The sequence below is a fragment of the Podarcis erhardii genome (genome assembly GCF_964252035.2).
Source record: "Podarcis erhardii genome assembly, chromosome: 17".
NCBI classification, from domain to species: domain Eukaryota; kingdom Metazoa; phylum Chordata; class Lepidosauria; order Squamata; family Lacertidae; genus Podarcis; species Podarcis erhardii.
In genome coordinates this window covers 6,157,459-6,185,409 of record NC_138515.1, presented here as the reverse complement: position 1 = coordinate 6,185,409, position 27,951 = coordinate 6,157,459, and the positions used below count along the sequence as shown (strand labels likewise).

Below are 27,951 nucleotides of genomic sequence, written 5' to 3'. Positions count from 1 at the left end.
CCACATCACAGAGGTCTAAGTTTAATTTAAAAACATCACTCTCTTATACAATGGTGCAACTGGAGGAGCGAGAAGGAAACTGGATCAGCTGAGGAGAAAATGGCAGAGAGACCAGCTCCTGTAAAAACAGCTGGCCAGCTACTTGTGGGACCCTCCGCTAAGAGAAGGCCTGCTAAGCGGAGACATCCCCAAACAATTCAATGACTCCAACCAACCAGCCTGGGAGGTAACACCGTCCTCACTTCAGAGTGCTGGTGCTGCAGAAATAATTCCCGACACAACAAGCATCCGAGGAAGTCGTTGATCCCTCAGGGTTCAGCTGACGAAGAGGTGGGAGCAGGGGCAGGAGGACCCTCTTTCTGAACCAGTTCTGGCTCATCTTCCCCATCGTGTGGAGGATGAACAAGCACCTTGTCCAAGATGCCAAATTCCTGGGCTTCGACTGGGCTCATGTAACGATCTCTCTCCATGGCAGCTTCTGTGAGGGTTAAGGACACGTAAAGGCTTAATACATAAATGTGGAAAAGCACCAAAAAGTGCGAGCCCACATACCGGGGAGAAAGTCCTTCTGAGTTCAGGAGGCCTTCAAGGTCTCCCTGCTCCATCCCAACTTCCATCTCCACTGCCATTCTGCAATTGAAGCATCCATGGATAGACACTGCAAGAACCCCATCAACCCTTACTTAAGTCTTCCAGGATTATTTGTTTACAAAATAATAGAATCAATCCACAAACGCAACATCAGTACAGTTTAAATTAGGGTCCAATTCCAGAGCTAAAATCATTTACAAATGCCAGAAAATACCGATAAATTTAACAGCATAAGTCCAGTCTTGACCCCAGCCCAACTAATCATCTGACAGCACCTCTCAAGGCTGACCAGGGAGGGCGCTGGGTGAGAGACAAATGTCGGTCTCCCAGGGTGAAAGACTGGGAGGAGAAAAAAGATCCCAGGTGAGAGCTGGGAGGAGTTACTGTCCTCTGTGGGTGCTAAGGACCAATAATTACTTTTAAGAGTAATTCAATTTGCATCTTCTGTAGTTGTAAATTAGCTGTCTTATGGGAAAATCTGAATTAAAAAAATATATTTTTAAAAGGAAATTGTGTAATTACAGAAGGAATTCTTGTTTTATTTGTTTATTCGCCTTTTCTTCAAAGGGAATCTGCAGCCCTACAGATGCTGTTGGACCACAGCTCATATCATCACACTGGCTGAGGCTGACATTTCTGAAGGGTCACAGGTTCCCCTTCTCTGGTTTATACCCTGCCTTTATTCCTCCATGGAACTCAAGTTGACATACATGTGGATCTCAGGTGGCTACCCACCCAGAAACTGATAAGACTCAGACTTGCTTGGCTTCAGGTGCCTTCAGAGCCTGCACTGGGACAGAAAGCTTTATCTCACCACAGTGGTGTCCAAGGAAGGAACATATCCAAACTAGAGGCTGGAACAAGCATATGGCCTCCCTCTCCTAAAAAGTACAGTGGTACCTCAGGTTACATACGCTTCAGGTTACAGACTCCACTAACCCAGAAATAGTACCTCGGGTTAAGAACTTTGCTTCAGGATGAGAACAGAAATTGGACTTGGACAGTTGGACAAAATTGAAGCTTTCTTTGTTAGGCCGAATTGCAGCTATTAAGATGAATGTATTGCCAAAGATGCTATTTTTGTTCCAAACGTTGCAAATTGTGGACAAAACGGAGTGCTTCCGGAAGTGGCAGAGAGATATTTCCAAATTTGTCTGGCAGGGCAAAAAGCCCAGAATCAAGTTTAAGATGTTAACCGATGCGAAAGAAAGAGGGGGCTTTGCCCTGCCAGACTTAAGGTTGTACTATGAAGCCGCAGCTTTCTGCTGGCTCAAACACTGGCTACTTCTCGAAGACACTGACGTGCTGGATTTGGAAGGTTTTAACAATGCCTTTGGTTGGCATGCATACTTATGGTATGACAAAGTTAAGATCAATAAGGCCTTTAAGAACCATATTGTCAGGAAAGCAGTATTTAATGTCTGGACAAAATACAAAGACTTATTGGAAAATAAAACTCCAAGGTGGCTCTCACCTCTGGAAGCTAAGGCCCGAAAAAGACCCAATATGGAAGCCGACTGGCCAAAATATTGGGAAATATTAGAAAAAGATGGAAATAATTGGAAATTGCAGAGTTTGGAGAAAATGAAGGATAAAGTGCGAGACTGGTTACATTACGCTCAGATTAAAGAAGTGTTTAAAAATGACAAAAAGTTAGGGTTCCAGGTGGAGAAATCGAAGTTGGAAACAGAGCTGTTAGAACCTAAGACTAAGGTACTCTCAAGAATGTATAACTTGCTGTTGAAATGGAATACACAAGACGAAATGGTTAAATCGGCTATGATAAAATGGGCACAGGATATTGGGCATAACATTATGTTTGAGGACTGGGAAAGGTTGTGGACCACTGGGCTGAACTTTACTGCATGTAATGCTTTAAAGGAAAATGTAATGAAAATGATATACAGATAGTACATGACCCCAGTTAAACTTGCCAAAATATACCATTTGTCTGATAATAAATGTTGGAAATGTAAAGAAAACGAAGGAACATTCTTTCACCTCTGGTGGACCTGCCCTAAAGTGAAGGTCTTCTGGGAAATGATATATAATGAGCTGAAAAAGGTATTTAAGTATACCTTCACTAAGAAACCAGAGGCCTTCCTTCTGGGTATTGTCGGCCAGAAGGTGTTAAAGAAGGATAGAACATTCTTTATGTATGCAACAACGGCAGCAAGGATACTCATCACTAAGAACTGGAAAACTCAAGATCTACCCACACTGGAAGAATGGCAGATGCAGCTGATGGACTATATGCAATTGGCGGAGATGACTGGCAGAATTCGAGACCTGGGAGAAGAAAGGATTGAAGAAGACTGGAAGAAATTTAAGATTTATCTACAAAAGTATTGTGATTTAGAGGAATGTTAATAAGGATGCTTGGTTATAAACAATTGGCCATCACTAAATTGGATCGGAAATTGACGATAAATGAGATTAAGAGAAACAAAAATTTGTTGGAGAATTGTTACATTATATTGAATTGAGCGGTTATAAATTTGCAAATAAGATGATAATTTGCTTGAAAAAATTTATTAACGATGTAAGTGGGAGCGGGAGACGTGAGGAAGTCCAAAGAAGTTATGAAATTTTGTTAAAACAAAGCAATGCTGTTTATTATTTTTGTATTTCTTTTATAAAAAACCCTAATAAATATTTTATAAAAAAAAAAAAAAAGAACAGAAATTGTGCTCCGGCGGCTGCAGGAGGCCCCATTAGCTAAAGTGGTGCTTCAGGTTAAGAACAGACCTCCAAAACGAATTAAGTACTTAACCCGAGGTACCACTGTACTAGATATCTCCCCTGGCACACAAGGTTTTGTCTCCCTGCCCCACCTTCTGGCTCCAATGCTTCTTACCAATCACATCCAGGGATTGCTTCGTGTGCTTGGCATAGAGGGCATTGATCTGCTTCTTCAGTTTGAGGATCTCTTCAGCCTGGATGGCAATGTCTGTAGCCTGACCCTGGAAGTCAAGAGACAGAGAGTCAGTGGGAAATTATAGCCTGTCATCTGCTGAGGTCATTCACTCATCAGCAAGCACTGGGGAATGCAGAGGATGGGTAAAGGTAAAGGTAAAGGACCCCTGGACGCTTAAGTTCAGTCAAAGGCGCTCATCTCGCTTTCAGGCTGAGGGAGCCGGCGTTTGCCCACAGACAATTTTCCAGGTCATGTAGCCAGCATGACTAAATCGCTTCTGGCGCAACGGGACACCGTGACAGAAACCAGAGCGGACAATAACACTGTTTGCCTTCCTGCCGCAGTGGTACCTATTTATCTACTTGCACTGGCATGCTTTCGAACTGCTAGGTTGGCAGAAGCTGTGACAGGGCAGCAGGAGCTCACCCCACTGCAGGGATTCGAACCGCTGACCTTCTGATCAGCAAGCCCAAGAGGCTCCGTGGTTTAGACCACAGCGCCACCCACATCCCCTAGGCAGAGGATGGATACAAGATCTGCACCCCATGTCCCACGTCCTGGGGAGCAATTTGCCCAGGAAAGCATCAAGACAGGGTGCTGGCTAGAGAAGATGGTGTGGCCCCTGCAAGAGAAAGCAGCAACAGTAGGGTTGGACTTACCCGTGCCCCACCCGATGGCTGGTGGATCATTATGCGGGAGTTGGGCAGAGAGTGGCGCATGCCTGGTGAGCCCGCAGCCAATAGCAGGGAGCCCATGCTAGCTGCCTGCCCCACGCACCATGTGCAAATGGGGTTCAGGATGTACTGCATGGTGTCATAGATAGCCAGTCCAGATGTTACCGCACCACCTACGGAGGGAACAGAGAAGTCACTAGTGGTCCCCAAATTTAGGTTTTTTTTGTTTTTTTTATAATAATTTTTTATTGATTTTCCAACACAGATTATAAACAAAACAGCACACACAGAGAAACATACAAAAACATATAAACATGTATACTTTCAAAACCTCTTTTTCATTAACCTTACTTCCCGGACTTCCCCTTACCTCCCCTTTTCTGCATCCTGTTTTAAACTTTTTTCCAACAACTCCTCACGTCAATCAAATAATAACATTTTCTTATTTTAATTTCATTCTCATACTTAATCGGTTACAGCTGTAATTCTATATTTTCCTTTCCCTTGACATTTTAGTCCTCATTAATTTTGCAGTAGTTCTTAAGATATACTTTAAATTTCTTCCAGTCTTCTTCCACCGTCTCTTTTTCTTGATCACAGATTCTGCCGGTCATCTCCGCCAATCCCATATAGTCAATCACCTTCGCCTGCCATTCTTCCAGCGTAGGTAGTTCTTGTGTCTTCCAATACTTTGCTAAGAGAATCCTTGCTGCTGTAGTAGCGTACATAAAAAACGTTTTATCCTTCCTTGACACCAGTTGGCCGACCATGCCCAGGAGAAATGCCTCTGGTTTCTTATGAAAAGTACATTTAAGTACCTTCTTAATTTCATTATAAATCATTTCCCAGAAGGCCTTATTCCTCGGGCAAGTGTGGTCCCCAAATTTAGACACGGCACGCCTTCTTAAGCCATTTCTTTTTTTAAACACCCAGGTGACATTAAGGATAAGGTAAGAGAGAGGGGATTCTGTAGGGAAGCTGCTCTGATGTCACTCTGTGCTTTTCGCTGCCTCTCACCTGGGCTGTTGATGTACATGTGGATGGGCTTCTTGTTGCTTTCCGACTGCAGGAAAAGTAGCTGTGCAATAACCAAGCTCGCAACGTTGTCATCAATCTGTAGACGGGGAATGCAAGGCAGTGGATGAGAAGCAGGAGAACTCCTTGCCGCAGGAAACACACCTCCTGCTCAAGTCAATATATACCTGAAGTCAGGTATAGCTGAAGGAGCGTCTCCACCCCCATCATTCATCCCGGACACTGAGGTCCTCCTCTCAGGGTCATTTGGCGGTTCTCTCACTGCAAAAAGTAAGGTTCCAGGGAACTAGGCACAGGGCCTTCTCGGTAGTGGCGCCCACCCTGTGGAACCGCTCCCTTCAGATGTCAAGGAAATAAACAACTATCTGACTTTTAGAAGACATCTGAAGGCAGCCCTGCTTAGGGAAGTTTTTAATGTTTGATGTTTTATCGTGTTTTTAATGTTCCATTGGAAGCCACCAGAGTGGCTGGGGAAACCCAGCCAGATGGGCAAGGTATAAAGAATATATTATTATTATTATTATTATTAGTAGTAGTAGTAGTAGTAGTAGTAGTAGTAGTAGTAGTAGTAGTAAGTCCAACACCCGAGAACTGCTGTTGTCTGAGAAGTGGCCATCCAGAATTCAGGAATGAGAATCCCACCAGCCCGGAATGACAAAAGGGTGCACGTTAATATAACGCAAGGGACTTAATTAGAGGAACTCTTTGAATTTAATTATCTAAAAGAACCCGCCAGAACAGTGTGCAGAGGAGAGGAGGTTCCGTTTGATAAGCTGAAAATCTTGCACTGACGGGACGAATGCTGTACACTTGAATTCTTCCCATTATAAGCACATCTATCCACAATCAATATTTTTCAAAAGCTCAGGGAGTGGAATTCTGTGTAGGTCAGTGGGGTAGGCACTCAGGGAATGAGGTCCACTCATGCAGTGGGACTCCCCCCCCCCCGCACATCCCCACTAAACATGTAATGGGGGTTCTCCTAACCCTCCAGTGCAGATTTAAAAGATGTGTGGAAGCATGCAGGGAGAGGAGGGAGGGGAAGTTCCTTTGTGCAAGCAGACCATGTTCCGCCACCCAATAATTTAGCTGAATTATGCCCAGAGTTCCCCAGGAGTTTGAGTTCATAGCCACATTCTGGGTGGAGTAAGCTAAACTGGTGACTGGGAGCGGCCGCTGAGACCACATAACACCGGTCTTGAAAGACCTACATTGGCTCCCAGTATGTTTCCGAGCACAATTCAAAGCATTGGTGCTGACCTTTAAAGCCCTAAACAGCCTCGGCCCAGCAGTGGTGTAGCGTGGGGGGTGCAGGGGGGGGCCGGCCGCACCGGGCGCAACATCTGGGGGTTAGGGTTAGGGTTCGCAAATCCACGGGTTAGGGGGCGCAAATCCACGGGTTAGGGGGCGCAAATTGCTTGCCTTGCCCCGGGTGCTGACAACCCACGCTACGCCACTGCGGCCCAGTATACCTGGAGGAATGTCTCCACCCCCAACGTTCTGCCCGGACACTGAGGCCCAGCTCTGAGGGCTTTCTGGCAGTTCACTCCCTGCAAGAAGTGAGGTTCCAGGGAACCAGGTAGAGGGCCTTCTCAGTAGTGGCGCCCACCCTGTGAAATGTCCTCACTTCAGATGCCAAGGAAATAAACAACCATCTGACTTTTAGAAGACATCTGAAGGCAGCCCTGTTTAGGGAAGTTTATAATGACTGATGTTTTAATGTATTTTAAATCTTTTATTGGGAGCCTCCCAGAGTGGCTGGGGAAACCCAGCCAGATGGGCAGGGGAAAATAATAATAATAATAATAATAATAATAATAATAATAATAATAATAATAATAAAAAATACACATGGACACACTGTGTCAGAGGACCCATTTGTCTCGCTGCAGAAGGAGTTTGTGTACTTACTGGGCCCATGACACAGACAATGCGCTCTCTCAGAAGGCGGGAGTAGATATCATAAGCTCGCTCGCCACGACCCTGAAACAGAGAGAAGATCAGCACAAGTACCCTCAAGGCTTGGGATTCGGTGCTGGTGGAGAAGGAAAGTCCCAGTATATTTCAGAGGGAAGGGCCTCCAGTCTCAAACGAAGGAAACAGCTTGCTGGAAGCTTTCTTTAGCATGGTTCTAAGAGCAGAACAAAGTTAAGCCATTTTGAAGGGCGTTGGAACAGTTGCACGCTGATAAAAACCAAGGCGTGCATCGACAGAAGGCAGAGTCATAAATAAATTAGGGGACTTAAAACATGGCTGCACCGTGATTCTGGTCTCCACAAACTCCATCCCTGACACTTGGGCTGTCACGACCAAAAATAATTAAAATTAAAAAAGCATCCACCCTTAGGGAGGTATAATAAAAGATATACAGGCAATAATTTGTGCAATCAGAAGGAAACCTCCTCCAGTTGCAAAAAGACTAGCACAATATACAAAGCCCTGTCCATATTCTTAAATTTTCTTAAGAGCCTTCAAATGCAATTGCACAGTATTAAACGTAACCTGCTTGTAGGTAGGTCTCTGCAGTTTTTGCATCGATGGGCCTGCAATGTAGCACAACCCTTAACAAATTACTCTTATGAGCCTGACAGTAACTGCCAGCCACCACCACAACCACCTGTTATAAGTGATTTCAGACTTTGCAATTCCAGTCTGCTCCCTTTCCCAAAAATATGCTGATAAAGAGGAGGACCTCCCTCCCCTCCCCTGTGCTTACCGTTTGCTCCACTACGATGGGAATGAGAGGGATGTGACTCTGGGGAGACTGGTGGAGGCTCCGAGCCACAGAGAGGACGTGGCGTCCCAGCCGCAAGGGGTGCTGCAGGCAGAGAGAAGGCCGGTTACCAAACAGACAGACACGCACCCCTGTCAATAACCACCAGCAGCTCCTCTGCAATCCTCCATTCAAGGTGCAGCATTTTCATTAACACCCTTTCAAATTCACTGCCACGTTCACCACTGCGCCCTCATGCTCAGAGGGAAAAGGAGGAGACTACGCTGCTTTCAACTATATATATATATATATATATATATATATATATAGTTAAAGCTATGGTTTTCCCAGTAGTGATGTATGGAAGTGAGAGTTGGACCATAAAGAAGGCTGATCGCTGAAGAAATGATGCTTTTGAATTATGGTGCTGGAGGAGACTCTTGAGAGTCCCATGGACTGCAAGAAGATCAAACCTCTCCATTCTGAAGGAAATCAGCCCTGAGTGCTCACTGGAAGGACAGATCCTGAAGCTGAGACTCCAATATTTTGGCCACCTCATGAGAAGAGAAGACTCCCTGGAAAAGACCCTGATGTTGGGAAAGATGGAGGGCACAAGGAGAAGGCGACGACAGAGGATGAGGTGGTTGGACAGTGTTCTCGAAGCTACTAACATGAGTTTGAGCAAACTGCGGGAGGCAGTGGAAGACAGGAGTGCCCGGCGTGCTCTGGTCCATGGGGTCACGAAGAGTCAGACACGACTAAACGGCTAAACAACAACACGCTGCTTTTAGCATCTGTGAGTGTAGAGGCAGGACTCAGCAGGGATGCCAGGCCAAAGAAAGGTGTGGCATTCTACTTTCACAAGAGAACAGCAAAACTTACCCATCAGTCCATTTGAAACACTTCACACACAGCGCAACCAGCTGTCGCACTTACATTGGCAGGCTAGCATATATCCCCATGAGTTTGTCTTCGAAGACAACGTTTTGCGTTTGGTGATTAGAATCAAAGAAGCACGAAGTTGGAAGGGACCCCAACTCTAGTCCAGTCCTCAAACTCGGCCCTCCAGATGTTTTGAGACTACAATTCCCATCATCCTTGACCACTGGTCGTGCTAGCTAGGGATCATGGGAGTTGTAGGCCAAAAACATCTGGAGAGCTGAGTTTGAGGAAGCCTGCTCTAGTCCAAGCCCCTGCAATGCAAAGAATCTCAACTAAAGCAAAACACTGTATTTTTAATAGGGACACGGGTGGTGCTATGAGTTAAACCACAGAGTCTAGGACTTGCCAATCAGAAGGTCGGCGGTTTGAATCCCCGCGACGGGGTGAACCCCCATTGTTCGGTCCCTGCTCCTGCCAACCTAGCAGTTCGAAAGCACGTCCAAGTGCAAGTAGATAAATAGGTACTGCTCCGGCGGGAAGGTAAACAGCGTTTCCGTGTTCTACTCTGGTTCGCCAGAAGCAGCTTAGTCATGCTGGACAAACGCAGGCTCCCTTGGCCAATAAAGCGGGATGAGCGCCGCAACCCCAGAGTCGGTCACGACTGGACCTAATGGTCAGGGGTCCCTTTACCTTTACTATTGTTTTTAATATTCGGCTGGAAGCCGCTCAGAGTGGCTGGGGAAACCCAGCCAGATGTGTAGGGTATAAATTTATTATTATTATTATTATTATTATTATTACTACTACTACTACTACTACTACTAAAACATGCATGACAGATGGCTATCCAGCCTCTGCTTAAAAACCTGCAAGGAAGAAGAGCCCACCGCACCTTCTGAGGGAGTCCATTCCACTATCAAAATAGCTCTCTGTCTGTCAGAAAGCTATTCCTAATGTTGACTCAGAATCTACTTTCTTGCAACTTGAAGCCATTGGTTCGAGTCCTACCCTCCAGAGCAGGAGAAAACAAGCTTATCTCCTCTCAGTCTCCTCTTATCCAGGCTAAACATACCCATCTCCTTAAACCTCATCCTCTTAGCTGCTATACCAGTTCTCAAAGAAATGATGTCTCCCCTCCCACTCTGTGGCCACCAGCAATGATGTGCTAGAGGGCCCACAGCAATGTCACAGTACCAGGATGAAATTATCACCTCCATGTACAACCTGCATAGGGCCTAAGAACTGCCATTCCCACCCCCACCTTCTTCTTCTGCAAGGGACGCCTTAAGATTGAACACCCCAAAAGTATTTGCCACCCTCCAATAAACACCATAAGTGGCTTGCTTTGAGCAGTTGGCCAGTATGTGGCTAGACCCTTCTCCTCCCACTACCCTGGCAGCACCACAAAGCATGGAGAAGAGCCTTTGGAGAGAGACAGACCAGGCACTGATCCTGCGAGGCTACTTATAAGGAGATGCTAAGCATTTGAGTCTTCCTGGCTCCAAAAACCAACATAATACAGGTTTATAGAATCATGAATGGTTGCTCCAAATAAAATGGACATTCTTTGCCCCTGGCCCACTCCCAACCCATCCCCCAAAAACCTCTAGAATTCAGGGTGACCACAATGAAACTGAGAAGCGGTACATTCAGGAGAAAATAAAAAGTACTTTTCCACACTTGCTACATCCTTTTACAGAGGTTGTAGCAACAAGAGACGGCGAGGATCCCTGGTTTAGATGGGTTAGGAAAACGGGATTGGACAAAATGCATGGATTGTTTTGTGTGGTGCTGTATATTTTGCTGCTGCTTCAGCTTGTAAACCGCCTCGTGCGTGGGGGAAACTGAAAAGTCTATTTTAATTTTATTCTAATTAGAAAAGTCTATTCTAATTCTGATTTTATAATGAATTGATTTTAGAATGCTGTATTATTATACTGTTGTTAGCCGCTCTGAGCCCAGCTTTGGCTGGGGAGGGCGGGATATAAATAAAATATTATTATTATTCAAATTAAGTCTAGTTACAGATAGGTAGCCGTGTTGGTCTGCCATAGTCAAAACAAAATAAAATAATTCCTTCCAGTAGCACCTTAAAGACCAACTAAGTTAGTTCTGGGTATGAGCTTTCGTGTGCATGCACACTTCAAGGGGGTGGAGTCAGTGGTATCTGAAGAAGTGTGCATGCACACGAAAGCTCATACCAAGAACTAACTTAGTTGGTCTTTAAGGTGCTACTGGAAGGAATTTTTTTATTTTGTTTCAAATTAAGTCTGTTCAACATCAGTCCCCCGCAGCAGCTTCAAATGGTACTTCCAGTTTAAAGGGGCCTCCGACTATGGGAGAGGGGGGGGCAAAAGGCTGAGGAAGGGGCTGCCACCACCGCCTTCATATTCCGCCTTTGAGGTTGCAGAGGAGGCTAGAAGGGAGCTGTTGGGGTGCAAGGCTCGGATCGCTTCCTTGGCTCTTTACATTCCCCGCGCAGCCTGGCGCGGCTGCTTGCCTTTGAGGAGACCGGCGGGTGGGAGCTCCAGGAGGCGCTTGAGGCAGGAGAAATCTATGCAAGGGGTGGCTCTCGGGGTGGGGGCTGCCCCTTCCACCGCCCCCCCTCCTCACTACTGCACCCACAGTCCCTGAGGCACCCACCCTCCAAGCCCCACCCACGTGCACTTGCCCCTCACCACTATCCTTTGCAACATGCTGCCCCGGAAGGTCTTTCTTGCTTTCCACCGTCCCACGTGGTTGTTTACAAAAGGGGGGGGGGGGAGAGAACGAGAATATACTGCACGCGAATCACGTGACGATGGCCGAGGCGCCGGGGTTGCAACGCCGCCGCAGTGCACCATGGGAAATGTAGTTTAAAATTTAGGTGCCGGTGCTTTTTGCTTTGTTTGGGGTTTTTTAAAAGGGGTTTTTAGTATTAAGCTGCTCTAAAGAGCGTCATTCATTCAGTGCCGGATTTACGTATAAGCTAAACAAGCTATAGCTTGGGGGTTTTTTTTGGGGGGGGGGATAAAAGAAAAAAACCTTGGATGTAATAATAATAATTTCACTATTAATATACTTTTTCTTAATTGTATTTCCTGTCAACAATTACTTTGATAAAAATACATATTTTGTTATGTGCAAATGGCTTTAGATACCTATTAGGTCCATAAATTACCACCTCATATAGCATATATTCAACACAAAAAACAGCGACAGTTTGTTGTTGACAAAGGACAGCTGGACCCCATCAAACTTAAATCCGGCCCTGCATTCATTCATTCATTCATTTTTAAGCAAACGGGATTTTAAAAAATAAGTGCACGGCAAGAGGAAAATCAGCATTTGTCAGACGGCTGCGGGGGAGAACCGAATTGTTTGCAGGTCTGCCAGTTCAGAGGTGGCTAAGATGAGCAGCGCTCCGTTCTTGTGCCTTCAATAGCGATGGGATCTGCAAAAAGGAGCAAGTGAGGCGTCTCATGGCATGCACATAAATTTCCTCTAATGCCAATGTGCCTTTAGGGTTGCCATATTTAAGAAAGTAAAAACTAGGACACACCGAAAGTTATTGAGATTTTTTGAAAGGAAGACCCGAAAGTTGTTGACCTGGCTTTAGCCACTCACATTAAATGTCTACAGATGGTGACATTGCTCTTAGCTACAGGAAAAGAGGTTAAAAAAACCACACTGCAAAGGGGTACCTTACATTTCCAGGTGGGGATGGAAGTCTGTCACACACTGTCCTTCTTCCAGTTTCCGCTTCCTCCACCAAGTTTCTAGCATTTATATTTTGGAGACGGCAAAATTTGCACAAACAATAAGTTTGTGCAAGATCAGATCAGAAGAATCTTTATTTGCATCAGCCACTAGCCATAGCAATAAAATAAAATATACTGAAGATAGAGGTAAAAGCTTAACTATGGAAAATACATTTTTGAGGTTTATATCAATAAAGCTTGTGCAAGAGTAGTGGTAGTAGCTTCTGCATTGATTTAGATTATATTCTGCGTGTTGGTGTTTTTTAAAAAAACCTGAGTTTTGTCATGACTATAAATGAGTTATAATGATAACAATGTAAATAAATGTTTACTGCTGAGTGTCTCACAGGCACCCAATCATACAGCAGGATATAATATCGAACCTGCCGCTGTTATGAGCTTACATCACAAAGTCAGCTGTGTCTGTTACAAGTAAGTCTCCTGGGATCGCCCTGTTTTGCCATTGTACACTCTTGCCTGCTGACTTTATTATAGATGCTTTCAGATCCATTCTACCATGTCCAAGACCTGTATTTCCATTACTGTCCGCACAGTGGCAAGAATGCCAGAGAAATATCCTGCCAGCAACAGCACAGGGAGAGCTGTCTCCATAATATTCAGACTCCACCCAGTAGACTTACAAAGAAATCAGCCCTATTGTAGTACATGCCAGTGCACTGAAATACCTTCATACATGCAGGGATCTTCCTTTATGCAAATCACTAATTTAGGGTGCAATCCTAGCCCACCAAATACATTGGCTGGGAGAAATTAGGATGTAATGTACCTTTCCTCACCTCACTGATCTGGCCTGAAGTCCGTGTAAGTAACTTGTCCCAACCTACCTCCTTGTGTCAGCTAAGGGAAAGACCTGTCGGTGGAAGTTATTATTTAATATTATTGTTAGCATTTATTAAATTTATACATCACCCTCTATCTGAAGATCACAGGGCAGTTTACAAGTTATGCCGGTGTCAGACCCTCCAAGTATACCTATTTTCCAGGGACAATCCCAGATTTACAGAAACTGGCCTGGTTTCTGATTTGATCTCAAAATGTCTCACTTTTCCTTAGGACGTCCCTATTTCCATTAGAGAAATGTTGGAGGGTATGGAGTTATGCAACCCCCGTTCCATCTGAAGGTAGCCCTGTATAGGAAAGGTTTTTTTAACGCTTTATATTTTATTACGTTTTTATATATGCTAGAAGCTGCCCAGAGTGATGGGGCAACGCAGTCAGATGGGTGGGGTATAATTATAATTATTGAATAGGACATCCCAATTTTCATCGGAAAAATGTTGGAGGAATGAGGTACAGTGGTGCCCCGCAAGACGAATGCCTCGCAAAATGAAAAACGCGCAAGACGAAAGGGTTTTTCGGTTTTTGCGTCGCTTCGCAAGACGAATTTCCCTATGGGCTTGCTTTGCAAGACGAAAACGTCTTGCGAGTTCGTTCGCTTTTTTCCTAAAGCCGCTTGAAGAGGCGCAGTTGCGACAGACCGTGCTTCGCAAGACGAAAAGACTCGCGGAACGAATTATTTTCGTCTTGCGAGGCACCACTGTATAGAGCTCAAAAAGGGCTGTGTCAGGCTCCCTCTCCTTTTCTGTATGGGGGTAGTACAAACCATGCAAAATGAAAGCTGCAGTTTCCCCTAATTTCAGATGGAGCAATCTTACACACTCATTACTGGAAGGGGAGATTTAGTGGAACAGCCACTCAATCCTAATTTGCCCTTCAGTATGTATATCTTCGAGGGACACAGGTGGCACTGTGGGTTAAACCACTGAGCCTGTTGGTCTTGCTGATCAGAAGGTCTGTGGTTCGAATCCCCGCAACGGGGTGAGCTCCCGTTGTTCAGTCCCTGCTCCTGCCAACCTAGCAGTTCGAAAGCACGTCAAAGTGCAAGTAGATAAATAGGTATCGCTCTGGCAGGAAGGTAAACAGTGTTTCCGTGCGCTGCTCTGGTTCGCCAGAAGCAGCTTAGTCATGCTGGCCACATGACCCGGAACCTGTACGCTGGCTCCCTTGGCCAATAAAGCGAGATAAGCGCCACAACCCCAGAGTCATTCGCCACTGGACCTAATGGTCAGGGGTCCCTTTACCTTTATGTATATCTTCAGTATATTGTTGCCTTAATCCTCCCACTGAGGTGTATGGGGTGCCAGAAGCGGTTTAGTTCTGCTGGCCACATGACCCGGAAAGCTGTCTGGGGACAAACGCCGCCTCCCTCGGCCTGAAAGCGAGATGAGCGCCGCAACCCCATAGCCATCTTTGACTGGACTTAACCGCCCAGGGGTCCTTTACCTTTTAATTTTAATCCATTTGGTGGGGGACACATTGTTCTCCTTCTGGTGTAGTTTGTCCACCTTTGGTCCACACCCTGGACTCAGCTCTCACCGGTTTCTCCTAGAAGCTGTCAGCATGCAACAGTGATCACACCTCGGGAACGGCTTCGACTGGCTGGCAAACCAGGTGAGAGTATCCAATGGGTTTGAAACCATTGGTGTGTTAGGGACTTCCCCTCCATGTGAAGACAGGCTCTGGCAGATTGAGCAGACAAGACCATCCAGGAGAAGGAAAACTCTGACCCCCAAACCTCCACTGCCTTGCAGGATATCACCAGGGGAAGATAAGGCTAAGGAGTAAACCCAACACAAAACCAGAGTGGAGACCCTAAGGCACCTTGTATATCTCCTTCCAGCAACCTGCAGCTCAGCTAGTGCCAAACATACACTGGTACCTCAGTTTATGAACTTAATCTGTTCCAGAAGTCTATTCTTAAACCAAAACCATTCTTAAACCGAGGCACGCTTTCCCTAATGAGGCCTCCCGCCGCCAGTGCCCTTCCACCATTCTGATTCCGTTCTTTTTTTAAAAAATAATATTTATTGAAGTTTCAAAAAAAATACAAAAATAAAAGAAAATAAAACAAAAAATACAAAATACAAAAAATAGAAACAATTAAAAACAAATCAATTTTTCCATATCTTATCTTTCATTTGCTTGTTTCCTTGACCTCCTCACACCTCCCTTTTTTGTGTTCTAGTTCAGTTAGTTAATTCAGCAAATCCTTTCCATCTTTGTTTTTATCTTAATAATTTATCTTAATATATTGTAACTTTACATTCTCACCTGTTAACAATCCATTTTTACATACTCCTTTGTAACATTACTGCTAAAACCACATAACTTCATTCCAGCATCCTTCTAACATTCCTTAATTTTACAATGTTTCTGTAGATAGTCTTTAAATTTCTTCCAACCTTCTTCTACCGACTCTTCTCCCTGGTCTCGGATTCTGCCAGTCATTTCCACCAGTTCCATGTAACATTCTGATTCCGTTCTTAGACCAAGGTACAGTTCTCAAACCAAGACACTATTTCTGGTTTTGTGGAGTTTGTAAACCAAATCGTTCTTAAATCGGACTGTTCTTAAACCGAGGTACCACTGTATTGCTCTGTTTTCCTTTGGACCACATCAGTGAAGCTGAGAAGGATGATCTTGACATCTGGGCAGCCCAGGATTTCCTAATTCTCTAGCCAGGATCCAAATATTAAGTAAACTCATTGCGGAGGAAACAGAGTAATTTTAAAAAGAGGATGTGGGATGTGGAAGACCACACAAGTATAGAACTAATATTTTAATAACATTCAGCGTAACATATCCAAACCAATAAGGAACAAAATGTGGTAATCCCTGGTACCAGAATATTTGCAAAAGATAATAAGTAGGCACAGTGCAAATAAAGCACCCATCGGTTATGTCCACTGATTCTCCCCTAAAGCTACCATACCCCTTTCATCGGTATTATGTACTGAGAACAATAGGATCCAAAATGCAGCAGCCTGATTGGTCCTAGAACAATAGGATTCAGAATGCAGCAGTCTGATTGGTCCTAGAACAACGCAGCAATATGATTGGTATGCAGGAGCCACCCAATCCAGCTCCAGGTGGAAATGAATGTGCAACCTGATTGGCCTACAGGAGAATCCCGGAATTAGTCAATCACGTGGGGCCCATTGTGTAAATAATGTATATAAAGCAGATATTTTGGGGGAACTCACTACTATGAGCTGAATAAAGAGCATGAAATCCACACTCCGAATATATTTCACTGGCGATGACAATTGTGTTTTTGGAAACAGCTCTTTGCCCAAAGGCAATGTATAGTTCTGCTTCTGCTAAGCAACTGGGAAAGTGAGTCCTGCTGGCATATATCCCATTGTTTTTCCACACGCTAAGGGTCTCAAGACTGATTATATTTGCTGAAAAGTCAGAGAAGAATGTCCCTGAGTGTGCCAGGTTCCTACAAAACGCCCCGGCTCCTCCCATCACAGGGTGCAGCTTTGGTTCTTGTTCCCTGTCCAATTCACATGCTTTCCAGTCAAGGCCAGAAAGACTGTGAAGTTACTGGAAGCAGAGCCATACCTCCCCTTGTGCAAATCTGGGACAAGGAAAAGTAACATTGTAGTGCAATCTGCTCTTTGCAACTCCATGACAAAAAGGCCCCTTCAGACTGCAACAACTTCTGTCTGTTCTTGTATGTTTCCTCTTCAGGCATGGAACTTGGTGATCCAAACTTTAGCTGCGGGGGGCATACCCCTCCTGATATTTCACAGATGAAAGAAGGACACTCTTTTGTGCTTATAAAATGCCTGTTCTCACAGCCTGAGCTGCCACAACTGCAGGTTGAGGAATCTGTAATACTCCCTTACCTCAGCATTAAAGGTATTAGGTCCAGTCGTGACCGACTCTGGGGTTGCGGCACTCATCTCGCTTTACTGACCGAGGGAGCCGGCGTACAGCTTCCGGGTCATGTGGCCAGCATGACTAAGCTGCTTCTGGCGAACCAGAGCAGCGCACGGAAATGCAGTTTACCTTCCCGTAGGAGCGGCACCTATTTATCTACTTGCACTTTGATGTGCTTTTGAACTGCTAGGTTGGCAGGAGCAGGGACCGAGCAACGGGAGCTCACCCCGTCATGGGGATTTGAACCGCCGACCTCCTGATCGGCAAGCTCTAAAATCCAATAAAAAGGCGGAAAATCACAAGTAGCAATGCTGGGCATTTAGAAAATTCCATGCAGCAATAGTAAAACAATACTTTTACTAGGACAAAAAAATGAAAAGGAAAAGAAACCACAAGTCACTGTGCCTGTCTTTGAGTAAATCAAAACTCCTTCAAGCTGGATTTAGCAAATAATAATTTTTAAAAGGAGACTAGGAGAGAGGAGAAGAACATTTTCTGAGTACGATGGGAAGGGTGGTCTGAAATCTGTATGTAACAGCCTTAAAATTGAAAGAAAGAGGCATTTGATTATGCCCAGTGTAAAGGGATATCAGGTTGCAGCAAGGCTTTCTTGGACAAAGAAATACGTAATAGGCTCTCTCCCTTGGATTTCAATAGTCGCTGGCTTTTTCATTTTCGAAAGGAGAGTGGCCCATTGTCCCAGCCAGCCTTGCTGCAACCTGATATCTTTTCCACCAGACACCATCTAACAGTAGAATCCTATACATGTCTACTCAGAAGTAATCCCACCTGAATTCATTATGGGGGTGCTTACTCCAAGGGAAATGTGTATTGGGGTACACCCTCCCTTTTTGTTCATCCTAGCTTTAGAACCATTAGCTTTATGCCTCAGAACAAGGCATATAGCTTGTTCTGACACAAAGGAATCCAGACACCAAAGGAATCCAGTTTGGGAACCAAACTATACAATTGGGTTATTTGCTGTTGATTTAATTATTGTGACACCTGACCTGCTGAGAGCTTAACAGTTTTGCAGGCCTGCAGGTTAGCTTGTCACAATCCGAAGCTTTATGCTTCATTGTATCACCCAAGAATCAAAAAACACTCACAGAATTCACAAGCATTAGACTCTGTCACACAAAGCATAGATATTTAGGAATTACAGTTGTACCTCGGTTTACAAACAGCCCTGTTAACGAAATATTCGGTTTACGAACTCCGCAAAACCGGAAGTAGTGTTCCAGTTTGTGAATTTACCTCAGTCTATGAATGGAAGCCGAATGGTGGAAGGGCACTGGTGGCAGGAGGCCTCATTACGGAAAGCGCACCTCAGTTTAAGAACGGCTTTGGTTTAAGAACAGACTTCAGGAACGGATTAAGTTTGTAAACCGCAGTACCACTGTATTATATAACAAGAAACCTTAACAGACTCTATTCACAAAACTATCCCCTTGTATGGCAGACAATTCTTCAAAATTTGTAAAAGGCGAAAGATTTATACGATCTGAAGAGAAACCAGACTAACTGTTTCAAAAGGACTGGAACAAATTTATACTTTATATGAAAGAAAATTGTAAACATCTGAAAATGTTTGTAGGTCGGAATTGAAATGTTTTGTGATGTAAATATAAGGAACAGACTTACCGATAATAAGGTGAACAATTATAATAAGATAGAAGGTAAATATGTGATCATAGAAATGCGGAAAATACAGAAAGATGTGTGGAAGTCAAAAAGGGGGAGGGAAGGAGGTCGATGCGCTTATAGAGTAATATATTAAGTTATAGAATTATGTAACAAAATGTGATTATGATAAAAGTGGAAAACTCAATAAAAAGTATTTTTTTAAAAAAAATTCTTCAACATTTGGAAAAAAATGAGCAACACCCATGTCACCTTCCCAGACAAATCAGTAATGGTAAAAACAATGATCCTACGAAAACTGCTGTTTCTATTCCAATCATTCCCAATTTAGACCCCACTCAACTAGATACGAAAGTGGCAGGGGAAAAAATTCATTTCTTTTTTTCCTGCAAAAGGCCCCGAATAAATGCCAAACTCCTGTTTCTCCCCACAGTGAAAGGAGGCTGGAGCATCCTATGCCTGGAGCTATATTTTATTGCTCTCCAAGCATAGGCACCATCTCTGGGGGGCCTGGGGGGCCTTGGCACCCACAAAATTTGCACTGTGGGTGCCCAGCGGGGTCGCACATGTGACGTCACACAGCATGACATAGACACAATCTCCATGGGGTTGTGGATGCCTGTGCCCATGGCCCAAAAAATGTGTGCTTTGCCGCCCCACTCCTGCTGCCACTGCTGTGACCAGACCAAGCCCTCTGCTGTGAGACCTCCCCTGAGGCCTGTTGTGGCCGCAGATGCAACCTAGAAGCTGGGCTGCACAGGGACCCCCATCAAAGACCCCACTGAGGAGGCAGAGGCTTCGGCCCAAGGCACATGTGCAACATGACATCATGTTGCACGCATATGATGGCACAAGTGATGTCACGAGCACCCACAATCTGCAGCCCAAGTCAGAGGCTCTGTCACCAAGTAAGACATGCCATCCCTTTTATTTTAGATGACACCTCAAAACAATGGGTCCAATGGGAAACAGAACTAGCTGAGGGAATATGGACCTCAGAATACCCTTTCTTAAAGCAAAAACTTAGAACTTGCCTAAAAATTTGAAGGAGAGTCATGCAAACCATGCTTAATGCATGGAAAGAGACATGGGCATGGCCGGGAGGGGGGGCAGGGAGGGGTAGCTGCCCCCCAATCAATAAAAATACATAGCTAACTGAGGTGATAATATAATTTATTATTTATACCCCGCCCATCTGGCTGGGTTTCCCCAGCCACTCTGGGTGGCTTCCAACAAAATATTTAAAATACAATAAAACATCAGACATAAAAAACTTCCACCTTCCCCCCAACAAAAGGCCTGCCCCCCCCCAAACAAAAATCCTACTATTTCACATTACCTCACAACAATTTGATGTGGTCAGAAGGTGGGGAAAAGTTGCATACCAGTTATGTGATTTTTATAAGAGAAACACAACACTCTCAGTCCAAGAAATACAAACTACATTAGGAAACTTACAGACCCCTTGACCATAGCTGTCAACGCTTCCCTTTTTCTAAGGGAAATTCCCTTATTCCGAATAGGATTTTCCCTTAAAAAAAGGGAAAAGTTGACAGCTATGCCCTTGACTGCTACTCCAACAAATCTGCAACTTTTTTTTGCTAACCCAATGACCAATAAGGCAGCCACAAGACCAATAGTCGCATTTCAAAGACATGTAATTTCCACAGAAGGACGTGGTCCAAGTATAACATTTGCAAGCTATACCATTCTATTCAGTGCATCAGTTGGTTCAATTGTCCTTGGGAATGCAATTTTGGCTATGAACTTGACACAGGACTTTAGACAAACAAACAACGTCTGTTTACGTCTGTTTCGGCAACCAATAGAGAATTAACCCTTAAACTCATAAATAGATGGTACCTAACTCCTAGGAATCTGGCAATCATCTATCCTGGCACCTCATAATGTTGCTGTACGGGTTGCCTGAATACTGAAGTTAATTTTGCAATCAGTCCAGAAAACTTTTTTTCCCTGCGTCCTATTGTGTCTGAGGTAGAAAGGTTATGAGGCTCTGCAAATATTTATTGGACTGCTCTCTGTGTAAGGATAAAACAAATAGCTTGGTTTCTAGATTAAAGAAGGATCTGCATTCCACCCTTAATCCTAACTCTATTTACTTGAGAGTAAGCCCCATTAAATTCAACAGGATGTCCTTTTGAGTATAGATAAAGTTCGGATTGTGCTGTTAGTCTGCAATCTTATACCCACTTACCTGTTGGAAAGTCAAACCAAGGAGGCTCTCCTGAGTAGACACTTAAAGGTTCCCTTGGTCCACAGAATTCTAGGAACTGTAGCTCTGCGAAGAGGGTAGTCAAATAATTTTCTGTATCCTCACTAAAACCACAATTCGCAGGATTATTTGGATGGGAACCAGCATAGTTAAAAGATTTCAAAATATAGCTGGATTTGTTTCAACGGTGTGAAATGTTTTTGGATAGACATGTGGTATATTACCATAATAACCAAGAGTGTTTGGGGGTTTTTAATGCTATGGTCTAACCCTGCTTATTTAACTTATATGCAGAATTCATCATGCGAAAGGCTGGGCTGGATGAATCCCTAGCCGGAATTAAGATTGCTGGAAGAAATATCAACAACCTCAGATATGCAGATGACAAACCTTGATGGAGGAATTAAAGAACCTTTTAATGAGGGTGAAAGAGGAGAGCGCAAAATATGGTTTGAAGCTCAACATCAAAGAAACGAAGATCATGGCCACTGCTCCCATCACCTCCTGGCAAATAGCAGGGGAAGAAATGGACCAGAGCCCATGGACCAGAGCACGCCAGGCACTCTTGTCTTCCACTGCCTCCCACAGTTTGGTCAAACTCATGCTGGTGGCTTCGAGAACACTGTCCAACCATCCCATCCTCTGTTGTCCCCTTCTCCTTGTGCCCTCCATCTTCCCCAACATCAGGGTCTTTTCCTGGGAGTCTTCTCTTCTCATGAGGTATTGGATCCACAGCTTCAGGATCTGTCCTTCCAGTGAGCACTCAGGGCTGATTTCCTTCAGAATGGAGAGGTTTGATCTTCTTGCAATCCATGGGACTCTCAAGAGTCTCCTCCAGCACCATAATTCAAAAGCATCAATTCTTTGGCGATCAGCCTTCTTTATGGTCCAGCTCTCACTTCCATATGTCACTACTGGGAAAACCATAGCTTTAACTATACGGACCTTTGTCGGCAAGGTGATATCTCTGCTTTTTAAGATGCTGTCTAGGTTTGTCATTGCTTTTCTCCCAAGAAGCAGGCGTCTTTTAATTTCGTGACTGCTGTCACCATCTGCAGTGATCACTTAGCCCAAGAAAGTAAAATCTCTCACTGCCTCCATTTCTTCCCCTTCTATTTGCCAGGAGGTGATGGGCCCAGTGGCCATGATCTTAGTTTTTTTGAAGTTGAGCTTCAGACCATATTTTGCGCTCTCCTCTTTTACCCTCATGAAAAGGTTATTTAATTCCTCCTCACCGAAGCAGCATTCTTAAGGATTGTGCTGGTGTGGAGGGAGGCTGGCTACAGAAGAAGCTGGCTAAGCAACAGCCCTAAGGCAAGAAGAGCCTTTAGAGTATGGTTTCCCAAACTTGGGTCTCCAGCTGTTTCTGGACTACAGTTCCAGACCAGTGCCGGATTTACATATATGCTAAACAAGCCATAGCTTAGGGCCCCACTCTTTTGGGCCCCCCCAAAAATTAAAGGAAAAACAACAACCTGTATGTACATTTCCAAAATATAAGATAAAAAACAAATAAAATAAAACCCACATACAACAACAGTGTTTTGTGTTGTGTAGGCTCCTGTGATGTAAGTAATGGCCCCCGCCTGCTAGCTTCCTAAAATATCACTGGTTTTGTTATGTGCAAATGGCTTTAGATACCTATTAGGTCCATAAATTACCATATAGCACATATTCAACACAAAAAAACAGCGACAATTTGTTGTTGACAAAGGACAGCTGGACATATAAAGGGCCCCATTACCTTCAGTAGTTTAGGGCCTCATCAAACCTAAATCCGACCCTGTACAGTTCCCATCATCCCTGAACACTGGTCCTACTAGCTAGGGATGATGGGCTTTGTAGTCCAACAACAGCTGGAGACCCAAATTTGGGAAACCTTGCTAGAGAACTAATGAACCCAAGAGTTTATCTTTCCCCCTTTTAAATATCTCTTTGCATGTGGTAACGGTAATGATGGTGAATCGGCACAGAGCAAGCCAAGAACATAGCTAGCTGTGCCCCACCTAGTCCCATTTCCCTGTCCTTCTAGGTTGGGCTGTTTGTTTAAAGGGAGATTAGCCAATGTTTACAATCCCAGGTTTCCAGCTTCTTTTGTCCTGTGACATACTACCTGTTTCACGAATAAAAGAACCATTGTAAAGTTTTACTGCAGGTAGACACAAAGGCTTGGTAAAGATGGCTGTTGTCATCCTTGGAAAGGTTCACAGGTGCTGGCGGACTCACCTTCGTACAGGACTGGCCTTGGACTGGCCAAATATTTATGGTGTTTCTGTTTTTATATTTTTATATGCTTACTGTGATTTTATACTTGCTGTACAGTGCTTCAATGTTTTCTGTATGAGTTAGTGGTATACCTGCACATGCATATATATATATATATATATATATATATATATATATACCGTATTTTTCGCTCTATAACATGCACCCAACCATAACACGCACATAGTTTTTAGAGGAGGAAAACAAGAAAAAAAATATTCTAAACGAAACAGTGGATGTATGATTTTTGTGGGTCATGCTGTGGCCACAGACATGTGATCTGACGGTGAGTTTGGGGTAGCCCAATGCAAAAATCCTGAGGATCCATGTGGATCCATGCTTTGTAACCACGTTTTTGCACCACTGCAGCCCCAGGCAACAGTGGGTGCGTGATTTTTTTGGTGCAAGCTGTAGCCGTGGACATGCTATGTGATCTGATGGTGAATTTGGGGTGACCCAGTGCAAAAATCCTGAGGATCCATGTGGATCTGTGCTTTGTAACCAGGCTCTCTGTCCCTCTCTTCTCCCCACTCAGTGGCTCTTCTCCCGCTTTGATGTTTCAAAGCGAGCCAAGCGAGCCACGGAGGAGGGAGGGAAGGGGAACCATGGATTCTCTGCTCACGACTGCAGCAGATCCCCCCGCCTTCTGTAGGCATTCGCTCCATAACACGCACAGACATTTCCCCTACTTTCTAGGAGGAAAAACTGAGTGTTATGGAGCAAAAAATACGGTAATTTTTCCTGTCTAAGGTAAAGGATAAGATGTACCCACCCCTGTTACATCTTATGACTGGACAGGTAGTTGTATTTTTTTCCAATACTGGTGACGGGGATGGGGTCATTATCCACCATACTTGAGAGCAGCCAACTACCTTAAGGCAGCACCTCATTGCCACATCTCAACATCATGTTGCCTAATGGGAGGGCTGTACTACACAAGTACAGTCGTACCTTGGATCCCAAATGCCTTGCAAGTCGAACATTTTGGCTCCCGAACGCCGCAAATCTGCAAGTGAGTGTTCCAGTTTGCAAACGTTCTTTGGAACCTGAACGTCTGATGCGGCTTCTGATTGGCTGCAGGAGGTTCCTGCAGCCAATCGGAAGCCACGCCTTGGTTTCCGAACCTTTTGGAAGTTGAAGGGACTTTCGAAACGGATTCCGTTCGACTTCCAAGGTACCACTGTATCCTGATTTCACCTCCACCTTCTTAAACCCACATGCTGCTGCTTAGGTTACCTCAGGGGTCAGCAAACTTTTTCAGCAGGGGGCCAGTCCACTGTCGCTCAGACCTTGTGGGGGTCCAGACTATATTTTGCAAAAAAATATGAACGAATTCCTATGCCCCACAAATAACCCAGATGCATTTTAAATAAAAGGACACATTCTACTCATGTAAAAACACGCTGATTCTCAGACCATCCGCAGGCCAGATTTAGAAGGTGATTGGGCTGGATCTGGCCCCTGGGCCTTAGTTTGCGTACCCATGGGTTACCTCCTGTACCTGCCACCTTTTCTTCATTTGTGCTCATTTATTTGCTCCTATCCCTGAGAACTATCTGCAGCAGAAAGCCCTTCTCCCTATCCTCCTCTTAGGACTCCTTGAGTAGCGTTCAGTAACAGGTGTGTATACACAATGGGACTAAAATTGGAGTTGAGCAGTAAAAAATGTGAATTCATCAAGCCTTCGCCCCATTCCTTTCCTGTCATAATTTTAACTAGGGTTAAGATGAAGCCGGTTGCCCTTCAGAGACGCCAGGGCTTAAATCAGAAACCTCTTGGGTTCCAGTTGTGCCCTAGCCAGAGCTCTCACAAACTATGAGGCAAAGTATACATGACATGTGATTGCATGGCTTTTTCCTCAGCATTTTTTAAAGAGCAAAGCAACTGCCTGGAGCTTTGAGGCTGATCAAGAACAGGAGGGGAAGGGTAGAAGAGGTGCTGAAAACCTTTCCCTTGGTCTGGATTTGCACTCAAAATCCTCCCCCCTCACACATACTTTTCTCCCTGGTAGAAAATGCTGCTACCCTTATAATTTTACCCCTTGGGGAGAGAGACACCCTGAGGAGACCGATTCTGAGCAGACCAATGGCAGGAAGGGAAAGAGTGGGTGATACAATGCACATCATGTGTGGCGTGACTATCTTTCTTGACTTATCTGTTTGGTACGTTGGACATTTTCCTGTTTGTGTGATCTGTGCTTGCCAGATATCATGTGTGCATGGTCCTGATGTGGCAGAATACCTGTAGGGATGTGGAAAAGCTTCACAGGGGAGGAGAGAAAATTGTGCATGAGAGAGGGAAGAGAATCATGTTTGTGGGACAAGTCTTGTATGAGTTTAATATGTACAGTGGTTCTTGCCAATGTATGGGAAGGTGATGTGGCGGACCCAGTCTATATATAAAACACAGAGCCCAGAAAATCCTGTTGGCACCCCATAAAATAAGCTCTGATGACAAAAGCCAGAGTTCCCTTTTTTCTCTTTTGAAGGTGGGCCTAAATTTGAATCTATATAAATAGAATTAGCATATACAAATGTTATGCAAATTTGCGTTATGGACACCACCATTCCAAGGCTTTATGTGCCTAGCAACATGTAGAGGTGGTTCTTTTGTGTACAGGCAAGCTGCCCACGGGACAGAGCTATTTTCCCCCCTTCCCTTCATAAGCATTTAGAAACTTTACACTGTAGTTGGCTAGACAACTTTTGTGGTACGCTCTGGACTCACTGCAAATGACAATGCCAGCTTCCACTCTCAGGACCTGCTCAGTTGGTAGCCTTAATTGGGGCCCAGTGCCTGTTTGGCAGTGAAAAATCTTCTGTTTGCTGCATTTTTGAATCTAGTAGTGCCTGAGTTATGGCGGGTTTGTGTGCTTCACTATTGGTTTTTTTAAAAGATGCAAGGCTCAGGATGTGGCTAAAATTAGAGGGAGACAGGGGTTGGGGCTTGTGGATTTAATTAAGGCTCCCCTACCTCCACCCCCCACCCACCCCATAGTTTGAGCATTGGTTCCACCTTCCAGCTTTGGCTGCTCACCGGGAGAAATGCAAGCTGGAAATGCCCCCTCCCGGTTTTAGTATTGCTTGCTTTCAGCTTTGGCTCAGCACTGACAGAAGCGAGTCTCCTTCCCTCCAATTCAGCAGGGCCCCAGGGACTGTATTTCCCTTTTAAAAATACCGCCTTCACCACCTAAGCAGAACTTGACAGCAGTGGCGTAGCGTGGGTTGTCAGCACCCAGGGCAAGGCAAGTAATTTGCGCCCCCTAACCTGTGGATTTGCGCCCCCTAACCCTAACCCCCAGATTTGTGCCCGGTGCGTCCGGCCCCCCCCTGCACCCCCCACGCTATGCCACTGCTTGACAGAGATGGGGAGCACCGTGGTCAGGGGTATCCTGGGGTAGCACTTTCTGCTAAGCCAGGTCTGAAATGTATAACTCCTTTTGATACCTACCAGAATGTGGTTTGACTGGTCAGACCAGGAAAATAACAGAGGCAACCTGAGCCTTTGCGTTGCACCCCACTCCAGACTACTGAAACAAGAAGCTTCTTTTGCCTTCCTAAGCTACTCATGTTGACGTATTTTTCCTTCTGTTGCCACAAAACAGAAGGCAGAGGAGAATGAAGTGGTCGAGGCAGCCAGGGCGAAACAGCCCAAGCATCTGGCTCCAGCTCCTTTCCTGTTCTTATATTTTAATTTATGGTGCATAAAATGCCCACATTAATTAAGACAGCCAAGCCTGACAGCCTACCCCGCATTTATATTTTACAGCGCACTAAATGCCACACAAACGCGCTGAAATTCCATTGCTTACAGAATGGAATCTGGTTGCAAATTGGTCCCTCTAAATTACAGCTAGTTAAGCATCTTAATCACTATGGTAAGATGCATTGCATTCTGGTCATATTGTGGCAATTATCCATACACCTATAAATCACCATATGCAACTTTTATGCAAATTTGCTTCTCGGTGGGGGCTTGATGTATTTCCTCTGTGGGGTGAAACAGGCACCCTGTTCTTCTCTCAAGGACAGGAAATAGTTGTCAGATGGCTTGAAGTCCAAAGAGAATTGGAGGCAGCTATTCTTCGAGATTTTGCAATATTCTGCTATCTAAGCAACAAGTAATGTTTGTTTCTGGTGAATGGCTCCAAGGTCCTTCAGATAATTTGTATCTGTGAAGTATCTTTCCAAAAAGGCCATGGCATGAAGACATCTCAACCCCTTTCATTTAGACCCCAAGTAGCCAAGAGGGTTCAAATTTAGCCTGCTTTCCCATGGCAGTCAGCAGTCTCACCCAAGGCTCAGACCACCAGACGTCAGAACAGCTGAGCAGCAGCCCATCATCGTACTATGACCTGTAGCAGTTCTCATTATTCCACAGTGCACCTTGCAAGCCTAAGGCTAGGCAACTGGTTCAATTGCAAGAAGATAAGCACTTTAAAACGAAAACAAAATATGCTTAACAATGCCCAGTTAACATTTTTGTTAAAAATGGATTGGAAACCGTGG

The 27,951-nt window shown here is 44.7% G+C and overlaps 2 protein-coding genes and 1 long non-coding RNA gene across 3 annotated transcripts in view; 1 reads left to right on the top strand and 2 right to left on the bottom strand.

Moving 5' to 3' along the window:
* LOC309332555 overlaps positions 1 to 14,120 on the top strand; it is a 103,890-nt gene extending 89,770 nt beyond the window's left edge. The window contains exon 2 of the long non-coding RNA XR_014152171.1: positions 14,001 to 14,120. This is a non-coding gene — a long non-coding RNA (uncharacterized lncRNA). The remainder of the gene's footprint in view (positions 1 to 14,000) is intronic.
* The window catches only part of LOC309332210 (afadin- and alpha-actinin-binding protein A-like), a 101,682-nt gene that overhangs the window by 27,550 nt on the left and 46,181 nt on the right, over positions 1 to 27,951 (bottom strand). The window lies entirely within an intron of this gene.
* CLPP (caseinolytic mitochondrial matrix peptidase proteolytic subunit) lies at positions 6 to 11,560 on the bottom strand. Its single transcript, XM_081845605.1, has 7 exons — positions 11,491 to 11,560; positions 7,934 to 8,035; positions 7,129 to 7,200; positions 5,200 to 5,296; positions 4,168 to 4,355; positions 3,449 to 3,554; positions 6 to 478 (listed from the first exon to the last, which is right to left on the bottom strand). Exons 1-7 carry the CDS (start codon positions 11,506 to 11,508, stop codon positions 309 to 311), a joined length of 753 nt encoding a protein of 250 aa, XP_081701731.1. The 5' UTR covers positions 11,509 to 11,560; the 3' UTR covers positions 6 to 308.